The 25,812-nt window shown below is 28.5% G+C and overlaps 3 protein-coding genes across 10 annotated transcripts; all 3 read right to left on the bottom strand.

Annotated features, from left to right (window-relative positions):
- Window positions 1-270: 270 nt before the first annotated feature.
- Window positions 271-2,014, bottom strand: LOC145185410 (bis(5'-adenosyl)-triphosphatase enpp4-like). Its single transcript, XM_080061298.2, has one exon. It carries the CDS (start codon window positions 1,906-1,908, stop codon window positions 343-345), a length of 1,566 nt encoding a protein of 521 aa, XP_079917424.2. The 5' UTR covers window positions 1,909-2,014; the 3' UTR covers window positions 271-342.
- Window positions 2,015-3,365: 1,351 nt separating this feature from the next.
- LOC145185623 (uncharacterized) lies at window positions 3,366-14,471 on the bottom strand. Of its 4 annotated transcripts, XM_090096876.1 has the most exons (10): window positions 11,511-11,685; window positions 11,306-11,353; window positions 8,440-8,710; window positions 8,073-8,154; window positions 7,241-7,893; window positions 4,875-5,060; window positions 4,573-4,728; window positions 4,290-4,478; window positions 3,955-4,173; window positions 3,366-3,713 (listed from the first exon to the last, which is right to left on the bottom strand). In XM_090096876.1, the coding sequence occupies exons 5-10, from the start codon at window positions 7,365-7,367 to the stop codon at window positions 3,508-3,510; spliced, it is 1,083 nt and encodes a 360-aa protein (XP_089953002.1). In that variant the 5' UTR covers window positions 7,368-7,893; window positions 8,073-8,154; window positions 8,440-8,710; window positions 11,306-11,353; window positions 11,511-11,685; the 3' UTR covers window positions 3,366-3,507. The 4 variants fall into 4 exon arrangements, with proteins under 4 accessions (XP_089953002.1, XP_089953000.1, XP_089952999.1 ...); XM_090096874.1 differs by lacking the exons at window positions 7,241-7,893; window positions 8,073-8,154; window positions 11,511-11,685 and adding an exon at window positions 14,281-14,408 and having other exon boundaries at window positions 8,575-8,710; XM_090096873.1 differs by lacking the exons at window positions 7,241-7,893; window positions 8,073-8,154 and having other exon boundaries at window positions 8,575-8,710; window positions 11,511-11,682.
- Window positions 14,472-14,925: 454 nt separating this feature from the next.
- On the bottom strand, window positions 14,926-24,945 carry LOC145185520 (transmembrane protein 201-like). 5 transcript variants are annotated; one of them, XM_090096869.1, is made up of 13 exons: window positions 24,373-24,945; window positions 23,441-23,549; window positions 18,374-18,437; window positions 17,953-18,050; window positions 17,451-17,837; window positions 16,845-16,947; window positions 16,507-16,573; window positions 16,336-16,392; window positions 16,112-16,231; window positions 15,858-15,954; window positions 15,696-15,774; window positions 15,274-15,449; window positions 14,926-15,141 (listed from the first exon to the last, which is right to left on the bottom strand). In XM_090096869.1, exons 5-13 carry the CDS (start codon window positions 17,517-17,519, stop codon window positions 14,989-14,991), a joined length of 921 nt encoding a protein of 306 aa, XP_089952995.1. In that variant the 5' UTR covers window positions 17,520-17,837; window positions 17,953-18,050; window positions 18,374-18,437; window positions 23,441-23,549; window positions 24,373-24,945; the 3' UTR covers window positions 14,926-14,988. The 5 variants fall into 5 exon arrangements, with proteins under 5 accessions (XP_089952995.1, XP_089952994.1, XP_089952996.1 ...); XM_090096868.1 differs by having other exon boundaries at window positions 17,667-17,837; window positions 24,373-24,933; XM_090096870.1 differs by lacking the exon at window positions 16,336-16,392 and having other exon boundaries at window positions 24,373-24,496.
- Window positions 24,946-25,812: the final 867 nt, after the last annotated feature.

Below are 25,812 nucleotides of genomic sequence, written 5' to 3'. Positions count from 1 at the left end.
GCTTTTTTCACCCAAAAATCATGATTTTTTAAACTTAAGGTGGCTTGTGTAGTCACAAAAATAAAGTTAGAGCTCTAAAACTTTACAGACCTCATTTTCTCACACATACGCAGCAGAAAAATGCTAGGAGCAGTCAAAATAAAATGTGACCCTAAAAACGGGACACCCTAATATATATATATATATATATATATATATATATATATATATATATATATATATATATATAAAATTTTATCGATCGAAAAAAGCTTAAAAAAAACTTGGAAGTGAGGCTACTTCATTTTTAACTCAAGTTTCAAATAGCTACAGTTTTACCAAAAAATATTAATGCCTAAAAATTTAGTTATTTTGAGAAGTAAATTCTTTATCCGAATCGTTGGATAGCACTTCATCATCGTCACTCAATAACAAATGTTGGGTATCTTTTTTCTCTTTCGTCGATTTTTTCATAATAATTCGCATCGTTTTGTTGGGTCTAATCGATCTTAAACTATACTTTTTTGCACAGCATGATGCTGCCTTAAACATAACGCAAACGATGATATAAATAGCACCAAAGAAAATAAGAACCGCAATAATAATTGCAATCGTGATTTGTAGTGACGATTTCGTCACTTTTCTGAATATGGATACAATCCATGAGTTTTTTTTTGAAAGCATTTGATTGACTGTTTTCATGTTACTTTTATTTAACCGAGGTTGTATTCCCAAAGATTGGCAAATTAGCGCGTACACGTCCGTATTATTAATGAATTCTAAATAAAAGTTTTTAACGAACGACGGCCCGTGAGAGACAAATAATGCATGAGTGGATTGAAATTTACCATGGAATCCCATCATCACCTTTTTCTTATCGACAATTCTTTTTGGATAAATACGCCATTGCTCGTCAGCGACAAGTAAAATCGGCATTGTTCGGTTTGTATAAGAAAAATGAAAGTTTTCTGGTAAATTTGAACCATTATATAACTTCATGTGTTTATGTGCTGTTTTCCATTTTTCCGTAAGTAGTTTTTGATTCTTGTATTCTTTGGTAAAAATGGACGTTATTGGACCGTTGTCAATAACCTCAAATGGTATACTTGAATCGCAGTAATCTTCAAGAAAAATTTCTTTCCCATGCTTTAGTTCAGTAAAACCCGATTCTCCTGTTACTATAAAGTTGACATCATCCAGACCTGACTTACTTAGATATTGAGCAAAGGAATTTATCAAATTGTCAACTTCAATCATAGTAAGTTTTGTTTCGTTTGATTTTAAACCGTGCGTTAATACAGATAAAAATGGCTCTTCAAAATAGATACCAATAAATGAAGGTCTTTTTTCTTTTAAATTCAACCATTTTTTTGCCTGGTCAATTCTTTCAACAAAAGGCATTACATTGCCAACGATTTCTCCTCGTGTCAGCAATTCTTCAAAAGGGTCTTTATATTTGTTGTCGTTGCAACTGTAAGTGACTTTCAGTGATTCATTAAAACTAACTTTATGTGTTGGCCAATAACAAAGTGCGCTGAACTTGCCCTGTAATTGATTTTCTATCCAAACCGGATTAACATCTTTCCACCACGTTGAACTTTTTGATGTTGCGTCAAAAGTTTCTTTAGTTGCGAGATCTATCATGTTATTTGAAACTATACCATGAGTTTCCGGATAATTGCCAGTAGCCATCGTGATAAAAGATGGCAAAGATTCAGTTTGAAATGCATCAACCTTTTGCTTGACATGAATACCATTTTTTGCGAGCTGATGTAAACCAGACATACTAAACACTTCCATTGAGTCCCATCTTAATCCACTGAATGCAAAAATAACAACCGTGTGGTTAACATTTAAAACGTTTCCATGGAAAGGAAGTCCCGACACTATCGAGATGATTAAGCTTAAGTAGGTAGCTAAGATCAGCATTTACAAAAATTTAAGTTCAGAGACATTTAAACGAAGTAAAAATCAGAAACGCGTTTTACTATCGCCATCTAAAAGCTATTTGTCTTTTGTAGTATTTGATTTATAAACAAACAAAGCGCATGTGTTCACATAGATTTTTAAATTTAAAAAATACCATCTTTAGAAAGCACAATGTTGCTATAGAAATCAATAAAACCACGTATTTGTTTAATGAGTATTACATTGAGCATGAAAATTGGCAAAACGCCTCTCCCCCATCCCTCCTAACTCCTGCATCATTCCCCACATCTGTTTTTAAATAATTTAAAAAATGATCAACTTTTTTAGCTTTGAATGCAATACAGCTTCAGTATAGAAATATTTCCCTTTGGAGAAATCCTCCAGAATTTTATTTTAGCTGAATCTTCAAGGAGATTCAATTCAAATAATTTAATAAAACCGTTGATTATTAACACCATTAAACAAACATTTCATTTTGCATGTAATGAGCAAAATAAAATAGCTTTCACGAAAGCAAACAATTCCAATAAATGCACAACTGTTTTAAAACAGATCGTTATAAAACGGAACGTTCCATTCGTAAACCAATATTTTCTTAAGCGACTTATTCTTAACTGAGATAAGTTATTGAAGTAATGCAAGATCGTGTCCAGAAAAATATTTTTTTGGTATTTTTTCAACGTTGCCTGATTTTTTAAATAGAAATTGATGAGTAAAACTTTGTAAAAACAAGAACATCAAAAATGAACAAGTTTAATTTTCATTTTGCTGTGCATTTTTACAGTTGGATGCTCTTCGTTTGTTTAAACAATTAGTGTAATTAAGAGTTTCCATTTATACTAAACCAAAGTAATTTCTAGTGTAAAAATATCGAATTTTAAATTAAAGTGATTATCACACCGATGCTGAAGAGTTACAAAAGATTTGGGAGGACGTGGCTTTAGGATAATCTGGCTATATAAACTTACTTCAACTTTCCAAAGTATGTGATAGCATTAGGATAAATTATCATAAACTGCTTTTGAGATTTGTTTTACCACCCCCTATCCTTTCCCTAATATTTTTAAAAAAATAAAAAAAATTTTAAGTAATTAAAAGAGATTTAAGTAATTCATTCAGGATGTAATCATCTTAAACTTAATAGGTTTATAAAGATCATAAAATTTTAACAGCCTCCTTCCAGGTAGGTTTTTTTCTCTCGCAAAATTATGCAAACATAAAAGAGTTGGGGTCATTCAAGTATTTTGTTTGCAGAGCGATTTGAAAAAAAACGTTTCTTCTGTTTGTTTACTTTTTTTCCAAACAATTTCAACTTTACTAAAAATATAATTTTAAAATTTATTTAAAACCTTAATTTTAGTAAAGTTGATAAAAAAGAGCGACTAAATTTTTTAATGATATTTTAAGGATTTTTTTTGCTTTGTTTAAAATAGGTTTCAATAATGACCACACGAATATTTATTTAAAATATCTTATTAAAAGTTACAAATAATTTACAGTTTTAGAGGAAACACAAACAGAAATTGAAAACAAATATTTGAAAAATGATGGCCAGCCATTATGAAACAATAAGGTCATGATTTAAATTTATACAGGGTCTTAAAACGCACCTAAAATATTTTCGTTAGATGAAGAATTTCTCATGCTAACAGTTTCGTCATAGGACGGGGGGACATCAAATTCATTTGCCGGAAAATAGTCTGGAGGACAAAGAAACATAGCGTTTTGTGGTCCATCACATCGGTCAAAATCTTCATATTCATCAGTGTAGATAGGAGCAGAAGGTATAATTACACTGTCATGATCTATAACAAAAAAAATTGGATAAAATTTTTTTCTTTTGTGTAAATTTTTATAAAAAAGAAAACAATAATAAATATAAAAATTTAAATTCTAATTTTACAATTTTTATCAAATGTAAAAATTCTAAAATACCGAATTTAAATTTTTAGTTACAATTGTTATAACTATAAAAATCAGCATACTAAATTTAATTTAAGCAGTAAACTGTTATTTTGATAAAAGATCTCAAGGATTTTTTTTTACCTTGTTCTCTAGTGCCAATACCCAATTCTTCATATGAGCAAGCGTCCGTGTAAGATCTGGTACCAATTATTATTGGTATTTTGTGTTCTAAATACCCAGGTATCTTAACATGTAGGACATATTTTACTTGGACAGCATTTGTAAGAGTATTAGTGGGCATTACTGAATTAGGAACTGGAATCAAAAGTGTTCTTTCCGCTGTCTTTTCTGATGTGTTATCTTAAATAAATTAAAATGAAATAAGAAAACAATGTAAAGTAAAAATTTTAAATTAACTTGTTTGTTCTTTTATTTTTTGATAAAACTGAAAATAATAATATACATGAGTATTATACCAGATAATTCTTTGATTTGTTTCTTTACAGAAAACCGATGTTTATTTGCTTTGGGATTGAACAAAACATATCTGTTTAATCTAGCTTTAATAGTACCCATATATCGAGGAATGTGGTCTTTATACTGAATGTTTATTTCGATCTGCTCTTCTGCACAATAAATGCTTCGCTTTGGACTAATCAATAAATCTATTTTAAAAATATAAGAAATTTTCTTTAAGAAACGTATTTACTAACAATAATGAGAACCAACAAAATTTTGTAATAAAAAAGTACTACTAACCTTTATTTTTTATTTTCTGACTGTTAGAGAACAGAGTTGATACTTTATGCAAAGTAGCTACAGGCTGAGGATTGAAGACATTTGCATCAATTACTTCAGTGATCATTATTTGCCTTTTTAACGATTTTTTTATAGAACTTTTACACTTCAATTTCACTTTAAAGAAAAAATTTTAATGTTTCAAAAGAATTTTAAAAACTCATAGCCAATTATCAGCCTGTAAATTGTACTTTTACTGCCTTTTCAGCATCACAACCAAAATATTTAACATCATAAAAATGTAATAACTACAAGTAAATCACCTTTTATTTTATACTTTATACTTGCATTATCCATTTTTACTGATGTTGGCAGTTTGTCAGGCAGTGGTATGTTAAATGGATATTTATGTGGTCCTATCTGATGATCTTGGCCACTGCTAAACAATGTAACTTCATAAAAGTAAATACTCTCTTTAAAATGAACACCATTTTTGCATATACCTACACCTATAATAAACAAGTTTAGTTCTGTTCAATTTCTATCCTTAAAAATAAGAGTCACTAAAGAAAAATCAATATTTAAAGTTTTTGTTTTCTATTAAATTTTTATTTTCTAAAAATTCTTATCATTTAACTTAGAAAGAAAGCATTTTAGTAATAACTATAAACAGTCTTATAAAATATTCTTTATGAATATTGCTAATGGGTATAACTACATGGAAATTATTTATTTAAAAAAATACCATGGCCTACTTTATACCAGCGAGATATTGCATAAATAGGCTATAGATTTGAAGGCCAGCAGCTTTTAGCATTTTAACTCTTTGCCATGTCTCTGGCCAAAAATATGGCTTATATATATATATATATATATATATATATATATATATATATATATATATATATATATATATATATATATATATATATACTATTATTGTTATTATATAAACTAAATAATTAGCTTGGTTTATATTACATTACTTAAAGTTTCACGCAATAGCGATCCCATCCTTACGTGGAACATTCTCGATCAGACAGAACCATTTAAACCTGGTGGCAATTACTGTAATTTGTGCTTGACCGAAAAGTACCACATTATTACCTCGAAACTAGACTTGCTCAATAAACGAAGCGAACTAACATCAAAGTGCCGCCATGAAAATAAATTTTAAATAAAAAACTTTAATGCCATCATAGCACACACTCCATAGCACTTTTGTCGTTATGTTTTTTAACGGTTTTTTGTCGTTATGTTTTTTAACGGTTTTATAACATCTGATGATCGCTATTGCGTGAAACTTTAAGTAATGTAATATAAACCAAGCTAATTATTTAGTTTATATAATAACAATAATAGTATATTCGCTCTACTTATTCTACGCTGTATTGCGCACTCTTACTGGAAATATTAACATAATTTCTACAATACTATAATTATATATATATATATATATATATATATATATATATCGAGTATCATATAGAGTAGTCTTCATGGGAAGGAAAACCGTTTTAAAAAAATATACAGTACTTCCACCGGAGTAACTTTTAATCCGTTAAAACATACAAGCTCTTGAGGTAGTTGAAGTACATTGAGTTAGCGATATATATCACTACGTAGAAATCTAAGTTCACTTTTGCATTCATCATCAGACATGATTTCTAAACAAAATTGCTTTACTCCGAAACGGTAAATCTGGATTCTTAGACAAATTTAATTTGTACAGTTGTAAAAATTTTTCGTCGTCTATGATATTTGATTCTAATGCAAGTAATAAACCATTTCAAGCATTTCTTAAAGGAGCCATTTTAAAATTTTTTCTATTTATTTCAAGATGTTTTCTTTTTTTTGAAGTGGAAATTCGTAACTAATTTTATTGGAATACCGCAACTGCAAGTCGCAACCACTCGATCCAGACCTTTGTAATCTCTGTTGCCATTGCAGTTTTCATATCGTAAGCTCTCTATTAACATTTATGTTGATAGTTATGTGGTTAACTATGCCTATAAACAGTGACAGGTTGCAGTAGGTCTCATACCTACCTGATTGAAAAGTTTATTCACAACAGTCAACACTGCTCACAAAAAGGTTGATGGCTACAGCCAAAAAAAATCTTTTACTAATTGAAGTAGCCTTAAAAAAATAACCTGAATTTGGTATAGAAGAAATACATTCTGTTGATGAAAGGACATCATTACCTAATCATTACTACTTGAATAATAATTTGTATTTACTAAACCATCAGTTCTGGAACTTAGGCTCAGTTTGCATGATAGAATCAATGCCTGTATCAAGTTATTAGAACAAAAAACTTCTTGCAGAATAAGAACTTAATTAGCAAAAAACTATTGGTGATATTATGTGTTATGAAAAAAAGTTAGGAGACAATTCCCTATAAATCAACAGCTGTTTTACTCATGGCATACAACTGGCTGCCATTGAATTACTATATCAAAAGCAGGGTATAGAAAAGTAGATCAGCAATCACCAACAAAAAACAGTATATTGCTGAAATATGTTGCAGCTGAGTTTAAGAAGCAAACATCTCTAATAAAAGACTGTAAGAATAGATGGAATAGCCATTTGTTAATGCTTCAATTATTTATTTAAGTCTATTTATTAAAAAATACAAGTCTATTTATTCAAAATTGTGTACAAAAGACACTAAAAGACATAAATCTACCTGAAGGTGAGTCTTTTTCATTTTCAAATAATGAAATTAAAATGATATCAGCCATTCTTAAAGCCCTTGTCCCAATTAAAGCAATTGCCAAGATCCTTTGTTGTCGGGATGCAAATTTGTTCACCATTGATAGTGCGATAACTTTTATGCTAAAACAACTTAAAGATCATTTTTTCTGCCCAAATTACATTCAGCTCTCAATCTTCATAATGGTAGAACCAATATTTAGTCAGAACCTGAAGTGAAGCTTGTAACAGTTCATTTTTCAATAAAATGCTGCAAATTAATAGTTGAGTTACTCAAATTCAGCTACATCATTGACAGAGTCCAAAGCTGAGCTTTCTGATTTAAATGGGGCAGCTCTCAAAATTATATCTGATTCTCCTGAGTCTTCATCTTTATTTATTTCTCCTCTTCTTAAAGAACCTCTAAGTATTTCAGATGAGCTTATTAACACTATAAAAAAAAGAAATTTGCTGAGGTTGCCAATTCCATGTGAGACGCTGTCAGCAAAAATTAAAAAAGAAATGGAGTTGTTTGAGAATGGGGGAACACAAGGTGACTTTTTGCAAAGAGCATTTGATTTTTTAATGACTATAAAACTATCAGTGTAGAGTCTGAATGCACTTTTTCTGCAACTAGATGTTTTGTAACTAAAAAAGAAGTCATTTGGGAGATGAAACTTTAGATGTGCTCTGTTTCCATAAATCTCATTTTAAGATTAGTAAGGAATAATTACATATCTATATTATCTAAAAAATTAATATTTAATAAATATTTTTTATAAATCTAATTTAAATGTGTCATTTTATTGACTTTCTTAGAATTTTACCAAATTAACATGCTTGTATCTTTCATGAACCAGTATTTATAAGTGCTTGCATCCCAGGGCTTGATATATGTAATCCTAAAATCTAAGGATTGAAAATAGAGCCTGGGATTACAAACATTTAATGCATCTGTTATATTTTAAATGTTAAAAATCATTTGTTTGAAATGAACTGTAAAATATATGGTTATACTAATTTAAAGATATTTGATTTTAAAAAATTTAAAACACAGATAAATTAACCTAAAATTGTTAAATAAGGAAAACTTAACAAATTTTAAACTTGGAAAAACTTAGGAAACATCAAATTCTACTACTAAAACAATTTTAAGCTTAAAAACATAAAAACTTAAAACACTGAAAAACTGACCTTCTAATTTTGGCCTATTTATACATCTGGCTGTGTATTAAGTAAGCCATGAAAACACTTATTTTTCAAATAAATTTCCTCTCATTAAAGGATTGCACCTGTGATTCATAAAAACAAAACTAAAAATCTTGAAACCTTCAAATGTCAGTAGAATGTGGCTGATTGCTAAGCGACTTGTTAAGTTAAATGTTACTTCCCCTACAATTAATTCTCCTGCAAAATATGGTTTATTTCTTTCAAGTTGAATTGTCAAGTCTTTGATCTTCCCCATCTATAATTAAAATTTAAAAGAAATAAATAGAAATGGATACAATAACTCAAGAATACTATATAGCACAAATGCTTTTATTACACAGGATTGTTTAACAAAAGAAACTATATACCTCATCATACTAATTGTTTTTTTTATTGTTATAACTATTATTAAGTCAGTCACAAAACAACCTATCTATTTTTACTTACAGTTATAGCTATAATAATAATAATCACAATAGTATACAGATTGCATTTTGAAATGTGAAAATCAGAATTTACTCATACATTTTAGAGCTGTTTAAATGTCATTTATAACTAGAGAGAGACAAGATATTGTAATGAAAGAAAAAAAATTCAAAAAAAGGTGCTCGAAATGTCTTGAAAGAAGCTGAGGAAGACATTGACAAAAGATACAAGGAAAATTTGCAACCTGCAAACTGTGTAGCATGTACTGCGTAATGCAAGTTTTCACAATTTATTCTTTACAATACTTTACAATGTTTTTTGAAGAAGATATTTATAAATAAGGCTAACTATAAGAAGTGAGCAGACTTAACAAAAGAGTATAAAACAGAAGATCAAAGCCTCTGGAATAAGATATTTACTAATAAAAGTAAATGAAACATTCATGTTTGGGATGTACACAATATTGAAGCATGGTAGAGGTTCAGTAATGGTTTGAATATACAGTGAGTTCTAAAAATGTATTGTAATCTACTTGGTACTGAATCAACAGGTTTCTAAAGAACAGACAACTCAACATTATTCCATTCATTCTTCAAGAGCTCCCCAATCTCATGAATATTCTTTGGTTTACGTTTCTTTATCCTCTGTTCAAGATCATCCCATGGTCCAAAATATATAATTCACCAATTCCATTTCATGTGAATTAACCCCAAGTGGTAACAAAGTGGATTGAATTCTTCCTTGGGTGTTCTCCATGCCATTGCCATCTCATCAAACTTGAAGAGATTAAATTTTAATTCATTAGACCAAATAACAGTTTCCCAAAACTTAATCAGCTTGTTTAACATAATGGCATACTTCAGACATTAACTTTGATTGACCTTGTTGACTAATGGTTTCTTTCGTGCTATACGACCCAAAAGCCCAGCTTCATGAAGTCTATTTCAAATGGTATTGGTGTGTAATGATATTCTTAGTTCAGTCTTGACCTCAATCTTCACAGCATTGGTAGATTTAGATTGGTCAGACTTAACTTTGCATACTATCAATTGATCCAATGTTTTAGTTCATTTTCTTTTTTGACCACATTTTTATTTCTTACCTATGAGTAAGAAATACAAACAGATAAAATGTATCAGTTTTATCTCTTTCCCTTTGAGAATCACCACTCAGATGGTGTTGAATACCAAAGTTTGAAGATCATTACTATGTTCTTTCTTTTTAGGCAACATTTTATTTGATTGTCATCTAATCAAAAAATCTAGTATTTATACTAGGATTATTGGTTCTAGATAAAACATCAACACATTTCTGTAACATACTGATAAAATCACAAAAGTTCTAGAACTTTTCAGGAGAATTCTTTTCTTTACTTTTTTCTGGGTCAAATATTTTTGTATGTGATATTTGAACAAACTCATACTGTTTTGTCAATAAAACAAGAATAAAAGTAATTGAAAAGCTGAAACTTGTAGTGTATATACTAATGATAACAGACCACACTATGGTACTAACACTCAGTAATTTTCTCCTATAATGATAACACTCAGTAATTTTCTCCTTTTATATGACAGCAAATACAAAGTAGTTATGCAAGGGTGGGCCAATGATTTTTGGAATCACTGTGTTTAACATCTCAGGAATTAGAAATTTAGTATTATTTATGGTAATATGGATTAAACAAAATGTTTAAAACTTTTGAAACATAATTTAAACCCAAGTGATAAGTTTGGGTGTTGTTTGGTCATTTATCTTTTAGAAAAATAATGGTAGAATTTTTGACTTACAATGCACCAAAACTTTCACTACAGCCACCATTTATAATTCCTATAGAACATGTATGAAATCATATATATCTGAACAAACAGATTTGTCACAGATATATATGATTTCATACATGTTCTATAGGAATTAATATTAATATCCAAGAAAACTTGGATATTGTTATTAAGGCTAAAGGGCATTTAACTAAGTGAAATTAAACTAAGTAAAATGAATCAGTTAAACATTATTTAATGTTTCAAATCTGCTTTCTTCTTTGAAAATTTAACGACTAATTTTAAATGATTAAAACTATTTTTTGCATCAAATTCTTATGCACTACAATTTAATAAGTAAAAATTTATGTATTCACTTTTCAGTAACACATACCATAGTTTTTGAAAAATATCATTTTTCTATATTGCAGTTTTTTCCAAAACGTTACCATTAAAATCAATATTTAAAAAAAGAAGGATTTTATTACCATTTATTCACAAAATCCATTATATTTAAAAGCATTACTTTAATAGCATTGCATTAAAAATAAAACTTTTGAATATTTTTTAAAATCAACTTTATCTTAATTGCTACTTTTGTTATTGAAGGAATAATAACTATTAGCAACAATAAAAAAATTTAAGTTTTTTTTTTCAATTATACATACCTTATAAATGCATGTATAGGCTGTAGTTTGATGTACTTATGCATGTAACTAAAACATATTTCATACATTTGTAAAATTAATTTAAATCAATTTTAAGAATCTTCGTTTAGTTCTATGGTTATATGTACAAATACACACACATACATATTACTTAGTTTAATTGCGATTGATCGCTCCTGAACAAGTTAAATTACATATCAATTACTTTTTTGTGTGGAGATGAGAAATGTGCAGATGATATCGTTCCTACTACAAAATAACCATAAATATAAAAGTTAAATTATACATCGATTGCCTTTTTTAAGCGAGTAAATGAGAACGCGATGCATTTTAATGAAACTACTCTCATTTCAAATCTGTAAGTTCGGAAGTTGTCAGTAAAAAAAATAATTAAAAATTCTTAAAATTTTTTTTTTGAGGGCCGCCATACTGGTGACCTCATTCCTGATACTAAATAAAATTACTCGGAAATGTTTATTTTTGTCTGTAAAATTTAATGAGTCAAGTTGTAAGAAAAAGTCCGCGAATCGTTGCTGCACCCTGTAAACGTCACAATTTTTATTCAGCAACCTAAACAAAATTAAGCAACCTTAATATTCGATTATATCTTTTTTTTCAATAAAAAATGAGGAATACCCCTGAAATAGAGTTCCTCGCACTTGTAATGGGTAATTGAGAGATCTGAGACTTGAGTGGGCCTTTTTGCATGTCTTTTTCTCCAAAATTTCGCTTCAGCTTGAACAATCAAGTGGGTTCGAACACATTTTAATCTGTATTCGTGGTATCAATACATTTTGAGTTGCTAAATCAACTCAGCAAAAGGCATAACATTTAGGAAGTCTAATACTTTTTCTAAGTATTAATTAAAAAACGATAATGTCAACAAAGGAATAAGTTTGAAAACATATTTTGAACAAACTAATAATCTGTTTAATTAGGAACAAACGATATAAAAGTAACTCCCCCCCCCCCACTTCTCCAACTAAGTTCGTCTTTTTTTTCCAAGCTATAACCAAAAAATGCAGAGCTAGCATTACTTTTTAACTTGATATATGTATGTATGTATGTATGTATGTATGTATGTATGTATGTATGTATGTATGTATGTATGTATGTATGTATGTATGTATGTATGTATGTATGTATGTATGTATGTATGTATGTATGTATGTATGTATGTATGTATGTATGTATGTATGTATGTATGTATGTATGTATGTATGTATGTATGTATGTATGTATGTATGTATGTATGTATGTATGTATGTATGTATGTATGTATGTATGTATGTATGTATGTATGTGTGTATGTATGTATGTATGTATGCATGTATGTTTCGTCATAATAAATCATTTAAGAAAATTATCAAGGTTCATCTAAGTTCTAAAACATGCAAAATGAAAATATCTTTTTGTTGATTACGAAAAAAGCGGTGCAATAGAAAGCAAATGCCTTGAGAATGAACAAAATTCTGAAATTAAACGAGAATTTGTTAAGCATGATTTTAATACAACCATATTGGAAATCAGAGAAGCAACCGTTCAATAAAAAGGAAACTTTAAAATAATGAAAGAGTAAAAACAAGAACAAATCTAAAATCGGAAGTCAAACCGTTTTTTTTTTCAGTAATTCAGTATCAAACAAAAGAATAATGAAAGTTGTTTAAAGAATGAAGCATGAGAAATTGACACATTTTCCTCTATCAAAATATTTACTATCAACGAAGAGCATTTAAAAATAAATATTTTAAAGACAAAAAGAAAAAAAATTCAGATGAGCAATTTGTCATTTCAATCCTCAAAGTTATTAATGCCCCAAGAAGTGTTTTTTTTTTTGCTAGTTTTTTTTTTTTTTTATTTTGTTTTAATATTATTTTTTTTGTTTAGGACTGTCCTTAAGTTTTTCATTAATATTTTCAGACTCTTCTTTACAAATGAGTAATATTATTCTGAGATGATCTAAAATGATGTCTAATGCAATTATTCTGAGATAATCTTTTCTTTTATAATTAACCAACAAAAGATTAAAAAATAAAAACCGACCTCAAAATCTAATTCCTATTTTCTCGTCAAGCAATTGGCATTTTAATCTAAAGTTTTCAAAGTCATTTCTGGTGGAAAAAAAAATTACATACCAACTTTGAAAACATATTGAGTGATTTAATGTAGAATTATCCTGACCTAAATTAGGAATCAAACTTAAGCCGGTGTTGACACAGTTTTCAGTGCTGAGATAACTATTTCTGTAATTCGAGAGTTATCATTTTTCATAAAAAATTTTTCAGATGTATTTATTTAAAAATGTATGACACCATTCCATTTCAGAAAGACTTTTTCCTTTAACTATATAGATGATATATGAATAATAGTCTTATATAAGAAAAGGTTTCATTTGAGTGCCACAATCTTGAAGCTGGTGGATCTTTTAGTTCGGTGTGCGGTCATTAGCCAATCAATCGCCGTTGCATCATTATAAACAAACTCAAAAGATTTAATCCCTGTTTTTTAATACAAATCCGACAGCAAATTAATGCTTCGAATGTTTTTTCTAAATTTTTACGAAAATAATAAAAGAAGCAACCCTTTAGAAAATACGAAAAACGCTGAGATAAATCTTTAAAACATTTAAATAACAAAGATAAAATTTCAGAAATCATTTTTTTGCAACGATAAGAGTTACAATGGTAAACAAGTAAAAACGAGAAACGGCATAAACTTATGGATAATGCTTTTTGTCTATTCTATAGTCTTGTTGAATGGCGACGAGAAATGAATATCTATTTCAATTTAAAGAATATCAAATAATTTCGGGTGAAGTTATTAAAATGTACACAATTAAAAAAAGTTTTAAATAAAAAGCGCGAAAAAGAATCCTTTTTAAGTAACCTTGCAAACGTGAAATTGAATTTCATATTTTAGCTTCAGCAAGATCTGCAACTATGAGTAAAATTTCGCAACTAAAAAAGAAAACTTACCGTTTTTTTTTTTTTTACATCAGTGTCTTTATTTTACACATAATGTTCGTGGAAAATATATAATTCTGATATTTGATTACAAAGCAAAATGCAAATCTTATCAGTTTTGTTCAATCCTCAAGGCTTATCACTTATAAGAAATAACAATACTCTTTAAAATCATACAGGATATACACAAAATCAATAAACCAAGTAATCCATCTCGATGTATATTATTAATTAGTGCATGACAACTTTTTTCGACGTTTTTTATTAAAGTTCATAATTAATAATTTATTGCGACGATTTTTTATTGTAAATATTGTATAATCCTTGAAAATATTCACTGGCCGAAGGATTTTCTGATTAAATGGAAATGTCGCTAAAAAATAATACATTTACAAAGTTTATAATAGAAGAAGTTCCGATTACCGGATAGTAAGAAAACACGTCTTTATATGAAGGAGATTTAACCCAATTTTGTAAGAATTAGAAATGTTTTTGGTGAAAACCACCAAAATAAATGACTTAAGTAATCTTTTTATAAAACAAATTTTGAAAAAAATTTTTTAAATTCTTGAAGTAACTCAATCGCATACTTGAAAACCTTAACTTAAAAATTCATTCATTGATGATTGAAAATCACACACGTTGAAAAAAAAAAAATTTTCCTCACAATTTTCTTTGTTATATTACAGAAAAAACTTTGTAAAATGTACAAAAATCCATCTACAACTTTGAAACCAAATAAATGTTAAATAAAAAGCTTAGTAAGAGGCCAACAACAGCAAAAAATGTCCAGTTTAAATTTCGAGGAATAGAGATTTCATTTTGTGGTACAGCTTCTGTATCAAATGAGATTGCTTCTTTCGGCAATAAATTCTAGATAAAAGATTATCAACTTTAAAATCAGGAAGGGGGGAGCTAACAATTATATGACAACTACTTTCTGTTATGCTAGAAATACAAAGGGTCATTAAAAATGTAATTAAATTGTTAAAAGTAATAATTAACCGTTTTTATCTTCGTGAAAGGCTCCAGGCTGTCTTGTACATCATTATCTTTTTGTTGCTGTATTAAAAAAGTTGCTGGACGCAATAAAGGACGTTTAGAGGAAACCACATCTTTAAAACTCACAGAATCTTTGTACTTAAGAGCTGCCATTACATGATTAGTTTCACTCATTAAACCTAAATAATAAAAATAAAAACGAGAATTAGAACAATAATCATTCAAAGTGAAATTTGAGAGGATTATACACTATCCATTTTTAGAGGCCAAGAAATGAAAAAAGACGCGGTTTTTAATTTGTTATTAACTGTTATTAACTGTTTCCATGTCAACTTACTGGAAACAGTTGAAAATGAACAATTTGGAGTTCTTGAAATACAACTGTGACATTTAACTTTCATGAAACAACATATTGTGGGATTTACCTTTTGACAATGTAAATTCTTTTTTTCCTATTTGCATAGCATCCAAATGCCCATGCAACAAATCTGGGGTAACTTGAGACTATAAGCAGAACAAAGCATTGTAAGATGAAGCTGCTTTAAAGTTAAATCATACTTATAACAACAACAGACACACATAAAAACCTTTAAATCTGCATTTCTATTTGAATCTTCATTAACTAACGGTTTTTCATCTAAAACTGCAGATTGATGATGATTTCGGCGAAGCAGTTCAACTTTGCTGAAAAAAAAAATCATTGTTAGAAAAAAAAAAAAAAAAAAAAAAGAACATGGGAATAATGTGATAATCAATGTCATTAGTAATAGCCTTTAGCATAATGGTATACTTTCACATATTTACAACATTTTACATATTTACAACACATAAAAGAACAAACCTCTTCTGCTTTTGATAAAAGCTAAAAGAAGCTTTAATATTAAAAACCCATTGTAATAGCTGGCGAAGAGTTGACAGCACTTCATATATATAGACCAATGTTAAAATGGTAGTGATTAGCCTAAATTAATTATTGATAATCAATTGAACAAATTATTGCCAATCAACAGGTAAATTATATTCAGCAACACTGAAAAAACTATACATCATAATGTTAAAAAGTACCTCAAACCTCCATAGTAGTACAAAAACACTCCTGATAAACAAAGCAATACATGGGACCTAAATGTTTTCGAGGAGCAGTACAAACTTAAATGTTTTCGAGAAGCAGTATAAACTTAAATGCCTCAAAAAAAAAACCATTATCAATGTGTTGATGTTTTATTGGATTTGTACCTGAAAGATCTTGGCTTAACTAAAGTTTCAAAGTAAACGAAGAAGCATGTTGAAAAAAGAAGTACATCTAAAAGACAAAAAAGTTAATAAAAATAAAATTTTACTCAATGAAAAAAGTTTTAAAATTTTCATTATGAACATTTTTAATTAGTTAACAGCAGAATTTTTATGTGAATAATTTTCTACTTTTATATTAAAGATAAATAAATGAATTGGATATCAGAAACAAGATATGAAAGTGAAATAACTATAATTACAGTAGGACACTTAGGACTATCTGGTGAAAATTTTAATAAAATGTTTAAAGCAACTATGGCTTCTATGATACATTAACTTACATGCTACTAAGTCCAATGTAGGAACCATATACAACCGCATGGCTGTGAGCAACAATACTATTTTAACAAAATATTTGAAAGCTGGCTTTGAACTTCTATTGCTCTGGGAAAAAATCATATGGTAAACTCTAACAGAAATATTTATAAAAAAAAAAAAAAAAATTGCAATCTTTTTAAAGTATATAAAATTATTCTTATTAAAAGCATCCAAATAAAAAGATAATTAATCAAACTTTAGCCACCTAAGTAAGAAAAGGCTTGAATCATTTAACCGGAAATCCAAGCAACTAAATAAATATAGATAAAGAAAAGGAAAAAAAAAAAAATTTCCAGGCGATAAAAGAGAAGAACATAGAATTATGGAAACATAGAATTGCTTTCCTCTATAAACTTTAAATTATACAAGTATATTTTTAACTTTTTTTAAAGTATTGAGGGTATATTGCTGCTAAAAGAAAAAATAGCAGTATTAACTTTGAGCCAATCCAGAACATGGAAATAGAAAAACCTGAACATTATACGGCATACACATGAGTTTGCAAGATGATGATAATTGTAATTTAATACAATGACAAATGAAACAAAAAATTTCACACGCTTATTTACCTGTATCAAGTATTTCCATTTTACTTTCATGTTTAAGAGAGTTTGCTGAGTAATTAATACAAAAACCATATTCGTTGAAATATAGCAAACTATTTGTACTAAGAAAATTTAGTGGACACAAGTATTTAATTTGATTTATTTTGTTAACATTTTGCAATAGTGAAATTGGTAGAAGAGACCAACAAGAAAATCAACAGTTCATTTAAGACATAATACCAAGTTTAATTTTCTCAGAGTGGGTGAAGAACAATTTTGAAAATATGTCTTGCGAATTTGTCTATCTTGCTCCAGGAGATGATAAGAGATGACTGAGAGACATGATAAACAAGGTTTGTATTTCTCATTTAAAAATTGCTCAAAACTATCACTCTCCATATCAAAGTGATTCTAAAAAAAAAAAAATAAAGCAGCTTTCAGCAAAAACAAACCAAACTGTTTTTCATACACAAAGTGGCAAATAGACCTATTATAATAAACTATTCAAGTAATAAAAAATCTTTACCTCATCTTTTGGAGTAAAAGCTGCAAGTTCTTTTATTTTACGGCTCTGTTTTAATGTGCAAGCTTGACATAGTAAGTTTTTTTCTTTAGACTGATTTACTAAAATGAAATCAACAAAACTTACAAAATATTTACCTCACAGAAAATCATTCACATTCAGGCAAATCAAAGCAACAACTAGAGTAAAAAAAAATTGGTTCTGAAAATTGCTGCAATAAAAAACTATAAGTAAAAATATGGAATATCAAGTTTTGAACTGAGAATTATTTCAAGAATCAGGGATAAGTACATTTGTGCTACAAGGGCTACCATATAAAACTAAGATGCTTCTACAACCAATTTAAGAGACTGTTTACATAAAAAGTTTATATATAATTTTTATCAAATGATATTCTATCCAGAAACATACATTATAAACATACCTTCCTTTGTTGCACAGGTTATTTGTTCATACATTTCAGGAACACATTGATAATAGTCACCATCCTAAAGTATTAAAAAACTTTCACAAGCAATTCAAAATAAGGAAGAAGTACCATTTTTTCTCTAATCCCTAATTGTTGGGTGATGAATAATTTGAATCAAGTCTTAAACAATACAAACATAGCTATATTTGATGTTTTCAATAAATTAGGTAACAATTTCTAAGAAAACATCCCACATTATTGCTTCAATTTCTTTTATTAAATGTAAAAAACTTAAATCTTTGATTGCTTTCTTATTTGAGATCCATATTGGATTTTATTTATTTATTTATTGCTCTTTAAAGCTTTTTGAAACAATGCTCAAATCCTTTTATCTATCTAGGGTTTTCATAAACCCTCTTATTTATCCAGGGCTTTCATAAATTGTTTCATTTAACCCAACTTGAAATGAAGTAAAGGAATTCAACCTTGAAATGAACTTGAAATGAAGTAAAGGAATTCATTATTAATGAACCATTAATTGAAAAGAAATTCTTTTTTTTTTCTCTACTCATGCAGATCAATTACAAAACACTTATAAGTTTCTTTTACTTTTATTGATTGAGCTATTGCAGTTAAGAAAGTTCATTTTGATTGGAGGACACAATTTAAATTTAATTTCAAACTGCCATTAGACAGCCTTAGATTGTCAGCAGTTGTTGACAGTTGTTTTCAAAATTTTTATTAGATCATTAAGTTGTTAATTTATTTATATGATAAAGCTTTATGTTTCTAATGTTTCTTAATATAGCTGATATTTCTTTATTTCAAAAAATATATTATTTTAACTATATTTCTTTATGTTTTTCAAAACACAATTTATAATATTGATAAAAATAATTTTTATATTGATAGTTTTAGGGTCCACTTCGAAATTTTTTAGAGCTTAAAAAATGCTAAAGCAGAAAAAATACTTTTTTTTTTTGCATACTTTTTTTGTTTAGTTAAAAGATTAACTGGCAAAATTTATTTTTAAATACAGTATAAAACTTGAAACTTAAAACAGCCTTAGATTGTCAGCACTGTTGACAGTTGTTTATTTCTAAATATATATTTTATCATCTGTAAGCATTCTCAAAAGTTATCATTACAGAACCATCAGTCTTTTAAAAAGTGTTAAACTATTTCCTTGTATTAATGGCTTTTAGAAATCGGGGTGTCAAAAGTTCATGAAGCCCTCATCCCTCTCAACAACTCTGTACAAATTTTAAATAGCATAAAATGTAGTATTTTGAGGATGTAATTATAATAATATACATTTCAAAAGTTTTCAAAACAATTTCTTTTAAATTTCATGCTCATCCTCTGCAATCGATATTCTTGTTAATGATCAGTATATTACCAAAGGTGCTTGAACCAATCCACTTACAAGTTTTGCAACAATGAAACAACCCAAAAAACTCACTCAGAATTTATTACTTGGATTCCCAATAACTTTGTAGCTAGAAAAAATATGGATCACATGCATCCAAAGGATATTTTTAGTTTACTTTGAGTCTTTACTTGGCAACTTTTAAAATCAACCAACTTTTAAAATCAAGACCAGTTTCTAAGATTCATTTTTTAAAAAAAGTGTAATTGCAATTCAACTTTCTCTTAAATTCATTATCAAATATGTTTACATATACATGATTGGTAATAATCATAGGTTTTCAAATAACTTTGACTTCCTTTTAGCCCATTAAGACCACAGAAAAGAAGACCACAGAAAGAATGAATAATTGCAAATATTTAAAAAGTATGCAAAGATAGTAATAATAAAGAATTATGTAAAGATAGTAATAATAATAAATGTTATGGATTAACAAATAAACTATTTTTTAATGTATACTAGATTTTTCACACCACTTGTTCCTGATTCCCACATTCCAATTATATATGACATGCACCTTAGTCATTTTTTCAAAACTAAATTTGTTTCCAGTATGGATGCAAGTTCTTTCCATTTCTTAAGCCAGAAAAAAAAAGCTGTATGATTTTGTTACAAATCAAACTGCTTGAGGTTGTTTTTCCCAAATTAATAAAAACCAGACTTGGGTCAATCACTTTAGGTCAATTACAAATACAATTACAACTACTAGAAGAATCTTCAATTACAATTACAATTATAATCAATTACTTTAAACCCAATTACAATTACAAGACATGTAATTATCATTACAATTACAATTACTTTTCATTACATTTATGGCATTTTCAAACAAACAAAGACTACAAAATTACAAATGCAACACCACATAAAAATGTGATAAATTAGTATATCCTCCTGTTCAATTTCAGTTAATATAAGTGCATATAAAGTTTTTAAATGAAAAGCATATAGTATTTCTCCTTATTTATTATTTCTTAGTGCAAACACTGCACAACTCGAATCATTTAGTTCATGTTTTATTTGGAAAAAGTAACAATTCTTGCACAAAATAAAGAAATATCACAAATGATAACAAAACTTAAGAGTCAACTCAGTGTTAACAAATGCGCTTGTTACATTTGACAAACACAATGTTTTCAAAATTCTCTGGACTCAGTCATTTTCTTTCTGACCAAAATATTTTGCTAGCAATGCTGAAGATTTGCTCCACTGGTGCAGATAAATTGGGAATTGACAGCACAATGTTTGCAATCTGAGCCAAGTTCTTATATTCAGATGCCTGTGACCTTCACCACACCAAAAGGTCACTGTCATAATCTAGGGGTTGCAACATAATAATCCATGAGTTCAGTATGCAACTTGAATGTATCATCATGGCCCATCTGAGTTGGTTGAGGAGGATGGTGGCTCTTTGGATGTTTGTTCAATTTGTTGTAGGACTGATTGACTGCTCATCATTATTAATGCTGCATGTGACTCAGCAACAGCAGACACCAAATAGCTTGCTGTTACACACGTTTCCAATACTATAGTACTATAGTACTTCCAATACTATAGTACTATAGTACTCTTAATCCGTTTGATTTCTTCTGGCTGACACCATTTAAGTTTAAATCATGGATCATATACAGCACCAGTTATGTACAGTGGATGAGACTCATACTTTGACAGTCGTCTGTTGATAGCAGATAGCAGTTCATTGACCAAAGGTTTACAGTACTGAGACTGAGATTGGAAAAGTCTTGCTTGTGCTTTAGGCTACGGATGCTGGGTATAACACTTGAAACCATGACTCTACTCTCACCTTGGACATAGTTGGTAGTCTCTTCAAAAGGCTCCATTATTGTCACAAACTCTGTCAGTAAAGTGTGTTCGATTGTGGTTAACATCTTGCTTGATGATGAGCCTGACAATGACTTTATGGCTTCTTCTCCATCAGGAATATTAAGAACTGATCTCACCATTTTTATTTTAGAATTCCAGCAAGTCATATTTGCAGATCTAACATTGTGGTCATCTGCATGCAAGATCTCGGCTGCAGTTGTGGATTTCCTCAACGCACTTACCACAGAACCACCTTGCCTATAGCATTCTCAAGTAGTCTACAATCATTAAAGCCATCTTTTATAACAAGTTGTATGGTATGAGCACAGCATGCTAGTCTCTCTGGAATGCAGTCTAGCAACTTAACACTTGTCTCCAGATTGATACGTATTGCATAGAGTGAGTCTTTATCATGTTCATCATCATTCAAATGATTTGATGCAACAAAATCTTCAACCATGAACTGTGTTAGAGTAACTTCAAATGAATTAGTCATGTTTGATGTACTGTCACTGACAATGTGAGAAACTTTGTTGCACAACTTAAATGAATCAATTACTTCATAATAGTGTGTTACAATGTTTTCAGCAGTATGTTAGTTAAAAAATTCCTCACATGCCAATAATCCACTTTTAAGATGCCATTCATCAATATAGTGAACTGTGATTCCTAAGAACAAGTGCATAATATGGTTGGTCCAATGTCTACAGTTACACTGACCAACTCAATTTTCTTAAATGTGGCACAGAGCTTGTCTTCAATTAACAGCTTTCTCTCATTGATTAATTTTGCAGACATGACCTTTCTTGTTGGTACAGCATAATGTGAATCAACAACTTCCATGATGGTGTGAAATTCTTCACTTCAATCAGTGAAAAAGGCAACATGTTACCAACAATTAAATCAGTTAGTACCCATGTTGTGAAAAGCTGGCATGAATCTTGAAAAATTCCCAAATTGAAACAATGGAAGACGGACTGTTACTGCCATCCAAATTTTTCTGAAAATTGCCATCTTTTTACTGTTGATATTGCAGTGAGTGTTTTTGCTGCACAAAACAAAACAAAAAAATTTATTTGAAAATTTTTATCTCTTTTTTTAATTTGTAGATTCTGGAAAACTGGATGGAATTTAGATGTATATTGTCAAGTTCAATTCTAGTCTAATATTTAGATTTAACAAAAGAGACATTTTAATTAACACATCAGAAATTCAGAGTATGATACCTGTAAATGTGTAACCAAATTTGATGCAAGCTTTTTAGAGCAAGAGACAAAATCACTACATACTTTGCACTTTACTTTAACATTAACATAAGAATGATATGACACTAAATCATTAAAATACTCTGACTTGTCAAAATATTCCCAAATGACGCCAGTATTGTTTAAATCTTTATTCTAAACCTTATATTCTTAAAAGTACTCAGAAATTTATAAACAACAAAGTCAACAGGAAGCTGAATATTTTGCTTAGCTGGTTTCATGAAAAAAAAACACAACAGAAAACCAAGCTCTTAAATAATCAAATCAGGTTTAATAGTAATTGTTTTGCAATTACCTGTAATTGTAATTTATAAAATATAATAACAATTACAATTACTTCATGAAAATGTATTTAATTACAATTAAAACTGAAGTCCATGTTCTGCTATGTTCTGCAAATACCAATTCAGTGCATCTGTGCACCATAAACTTATTATTTGATACACCATTCAGTCCTCAAATTGTAAAAGTTTAAATACTTTCTATACAAATAAGTAGATGTATTTTTTTAGAGCAATATTCTCTCTTTTTAAAGAAAATCAAACAACCCATATAATTATAAACCTCTTTAAAGCCATTCCACTGTTCACATTTAAGACAAAACCACCATTTTAGAGAATTTCTTTGAACTTTTGAATCTTTACCACAAAACCAGCAGTTTGCATGTACTGAACTAAAAATAGTGAAGAGTCATGAAGACATGAGAGAGTAAAACTTTGACTTTATTTGAATTTGATTCAGGCTACAAAATAAAATTCCATTATTTAAATGTTAACAAGTGATTTTCTTAAAAAGCAATTAGTATAAATAAATACATACAAACACACATTAACACACACACTACCATCCATAATTATTAAATGACATATATTTTTAAAAGAATGCTCAAATTTTATGTTTTTTTCAATTTATTTTGGTAAATGATGGCAATATAAATGTGGATAGATACCATGGTGTGACCAAACAAAGTCCTAAGCTTTAAGAAAGCCCTAATTTAAGAAATGGCAAATTTTGTATACATAAAATAAACATTTAGAGAAAAAAATTTAGTTATTTTATCTAACTCTCAAAATTTGGAAAAATTGTTATGTAGTATACCAAGAATATGTAGAGCGGTTATTGCTACAAAGTTAACTACAAAGATGAGAGCAAGTTTAAAAATTTAACTTTGACTTTCTTAAAGCTTATTTTTTAATTTTTCTCTAATTTGTAGGTTAAACACTGAAAACATTAGAAAGTAGTGTCATTTGAATAATTATGGACATAGGTGCATATATATATATATATATACATACATATATATATATATATATATATATATATATATACATACATACATACATACATACATACATACATACATACATACATACATACATACATACATACATACATACATACATACATACATACATACATACATACATACATAACACAGATTTGTTATTTAATGTTAATTATCAAATTTAACTTGAATAAAATTGTTACTGTAATACCTAAATATCTTCATCCAAATTGTATTTAAAGCAATTAGTAGAGATATTCCTATCATTAATATTGATAAATTAGAATTTAAAAAACTATCTAGATCTAATTGTGAAAACATCTTTTTTGAAATCTAAAAGAAAAAAGTTCATAAATATTAAATTATATAATTTAAATGAGTTTAAAGTAAATAATAAACAATAGTGACATTACAGCAGGAAACCTATAGGAAATTAAAATAAACATAAAACTGCTGTCACTAAAAAAAAGCTAAGAAGATTCAAACATTAGCATTCCTGGCTTTTATTTATAGAAATACAGAAATTCTCCATCTCCATGCATATTGCACAAAATATGTTTTTGTTTTCAATATATCATGCTGCAGAGTTAGCATTAAGTTAAATCATCACACTTTTGTTTCAAACTCAGAAGAAACTGTAGTACTGGAGTTTGGGGCAAGATATTTTTCCACATAAGTTATTTTTCAGCTTGCCAATGGAGTTGTTAATCTTTTTGTTTTTGAAACAAACTGAATCTTTTTTATAAGAAGAAAACTTAGTGAGTCACAAGGAGACTTTTTTGTCTTTGAAGGAATAAAAACTCTAAAAACTGTCAAATTTAAAAATTGCTTTTGAACAAGCTTTTTTTAAACACTTTTAAAGATTCTAATTACAAATAACTGACATTATGCATCATAAGTAATCCCTACTCATATTTTATTCATTATTTTTATTAAATCGTGAATTTATTTATAATTATAAATAAAAATAGACTTTATAAAAACAGATTATTTTGCACCAGATAATTATAGCAATCCTCTAGGACTACTACGGGCGTACACGGCTCTTCGTTGATTAAGGTGCTCCCGTTGAAAATTTAAATCCGCCGTTTTTTATTTTACGAGTTGCGTGCATATGAATACTTCGTACGAATATATAAACTGTAAATTTTATTCAAATACTTTTCCATAAACAATATTCTTAGTTTTTTTTTGAATTTTCAGGCAATTGAATTTTTAAAGAATTCATTGATTTTGCCCTATACAACGCCACTTAATTGTCCATGCGCCATAACAGGCGTTTAAAAATTGATCCAATTCAAATTGAAGCTGCAATGAAAAGAGTGGAACAAAAAGTTAACTATTCAATTTTGAATGCAGATTCATAATGCCATACTTTACCTCTACTGATCGAGCTGTACAAAATTTGAGTTAGTTGCAATACCAAACATTACAACAAAAATAGCACAAAAGTAACTTAATAAACTTGAATTTATATAAAACTTACAAAATCCAAATTAATTCAACGATTTTTTGAGTAGATTTTCACTTTCCTTATTTTCCTGCTTTGATCTAAATTCTAATGGTGATTACAGGGTGTCACAGACGGACTTGACTACTTTATTATATAGATAACTTTTTTCACCGAAACTTGGTAAATTATCAAAGTATC

The sequence above is a fragment of the Hydra viridissima genome, unplaced genomic scaffold (assembly GCF_058129835.1).
Source record: "Hydra viridissima isolate aposymbiotic clone 2 unplaced genomic scaffold, HvirCarnegie_v1 scaffold_9, whole genome shotgun sequence".
Classification (NCBI taxonomy): domain Eukaryota; kingdom Metazoa; phylum Cnidaria; class Hydrozoa; order Anthoathecata; family Hydridae; genus Hydra; species Hydra viridissima.
Note: the sequence above shows the minus strand (reverse complement) of the source record. Positions and strands in the feature narration are given on the sequence as shown.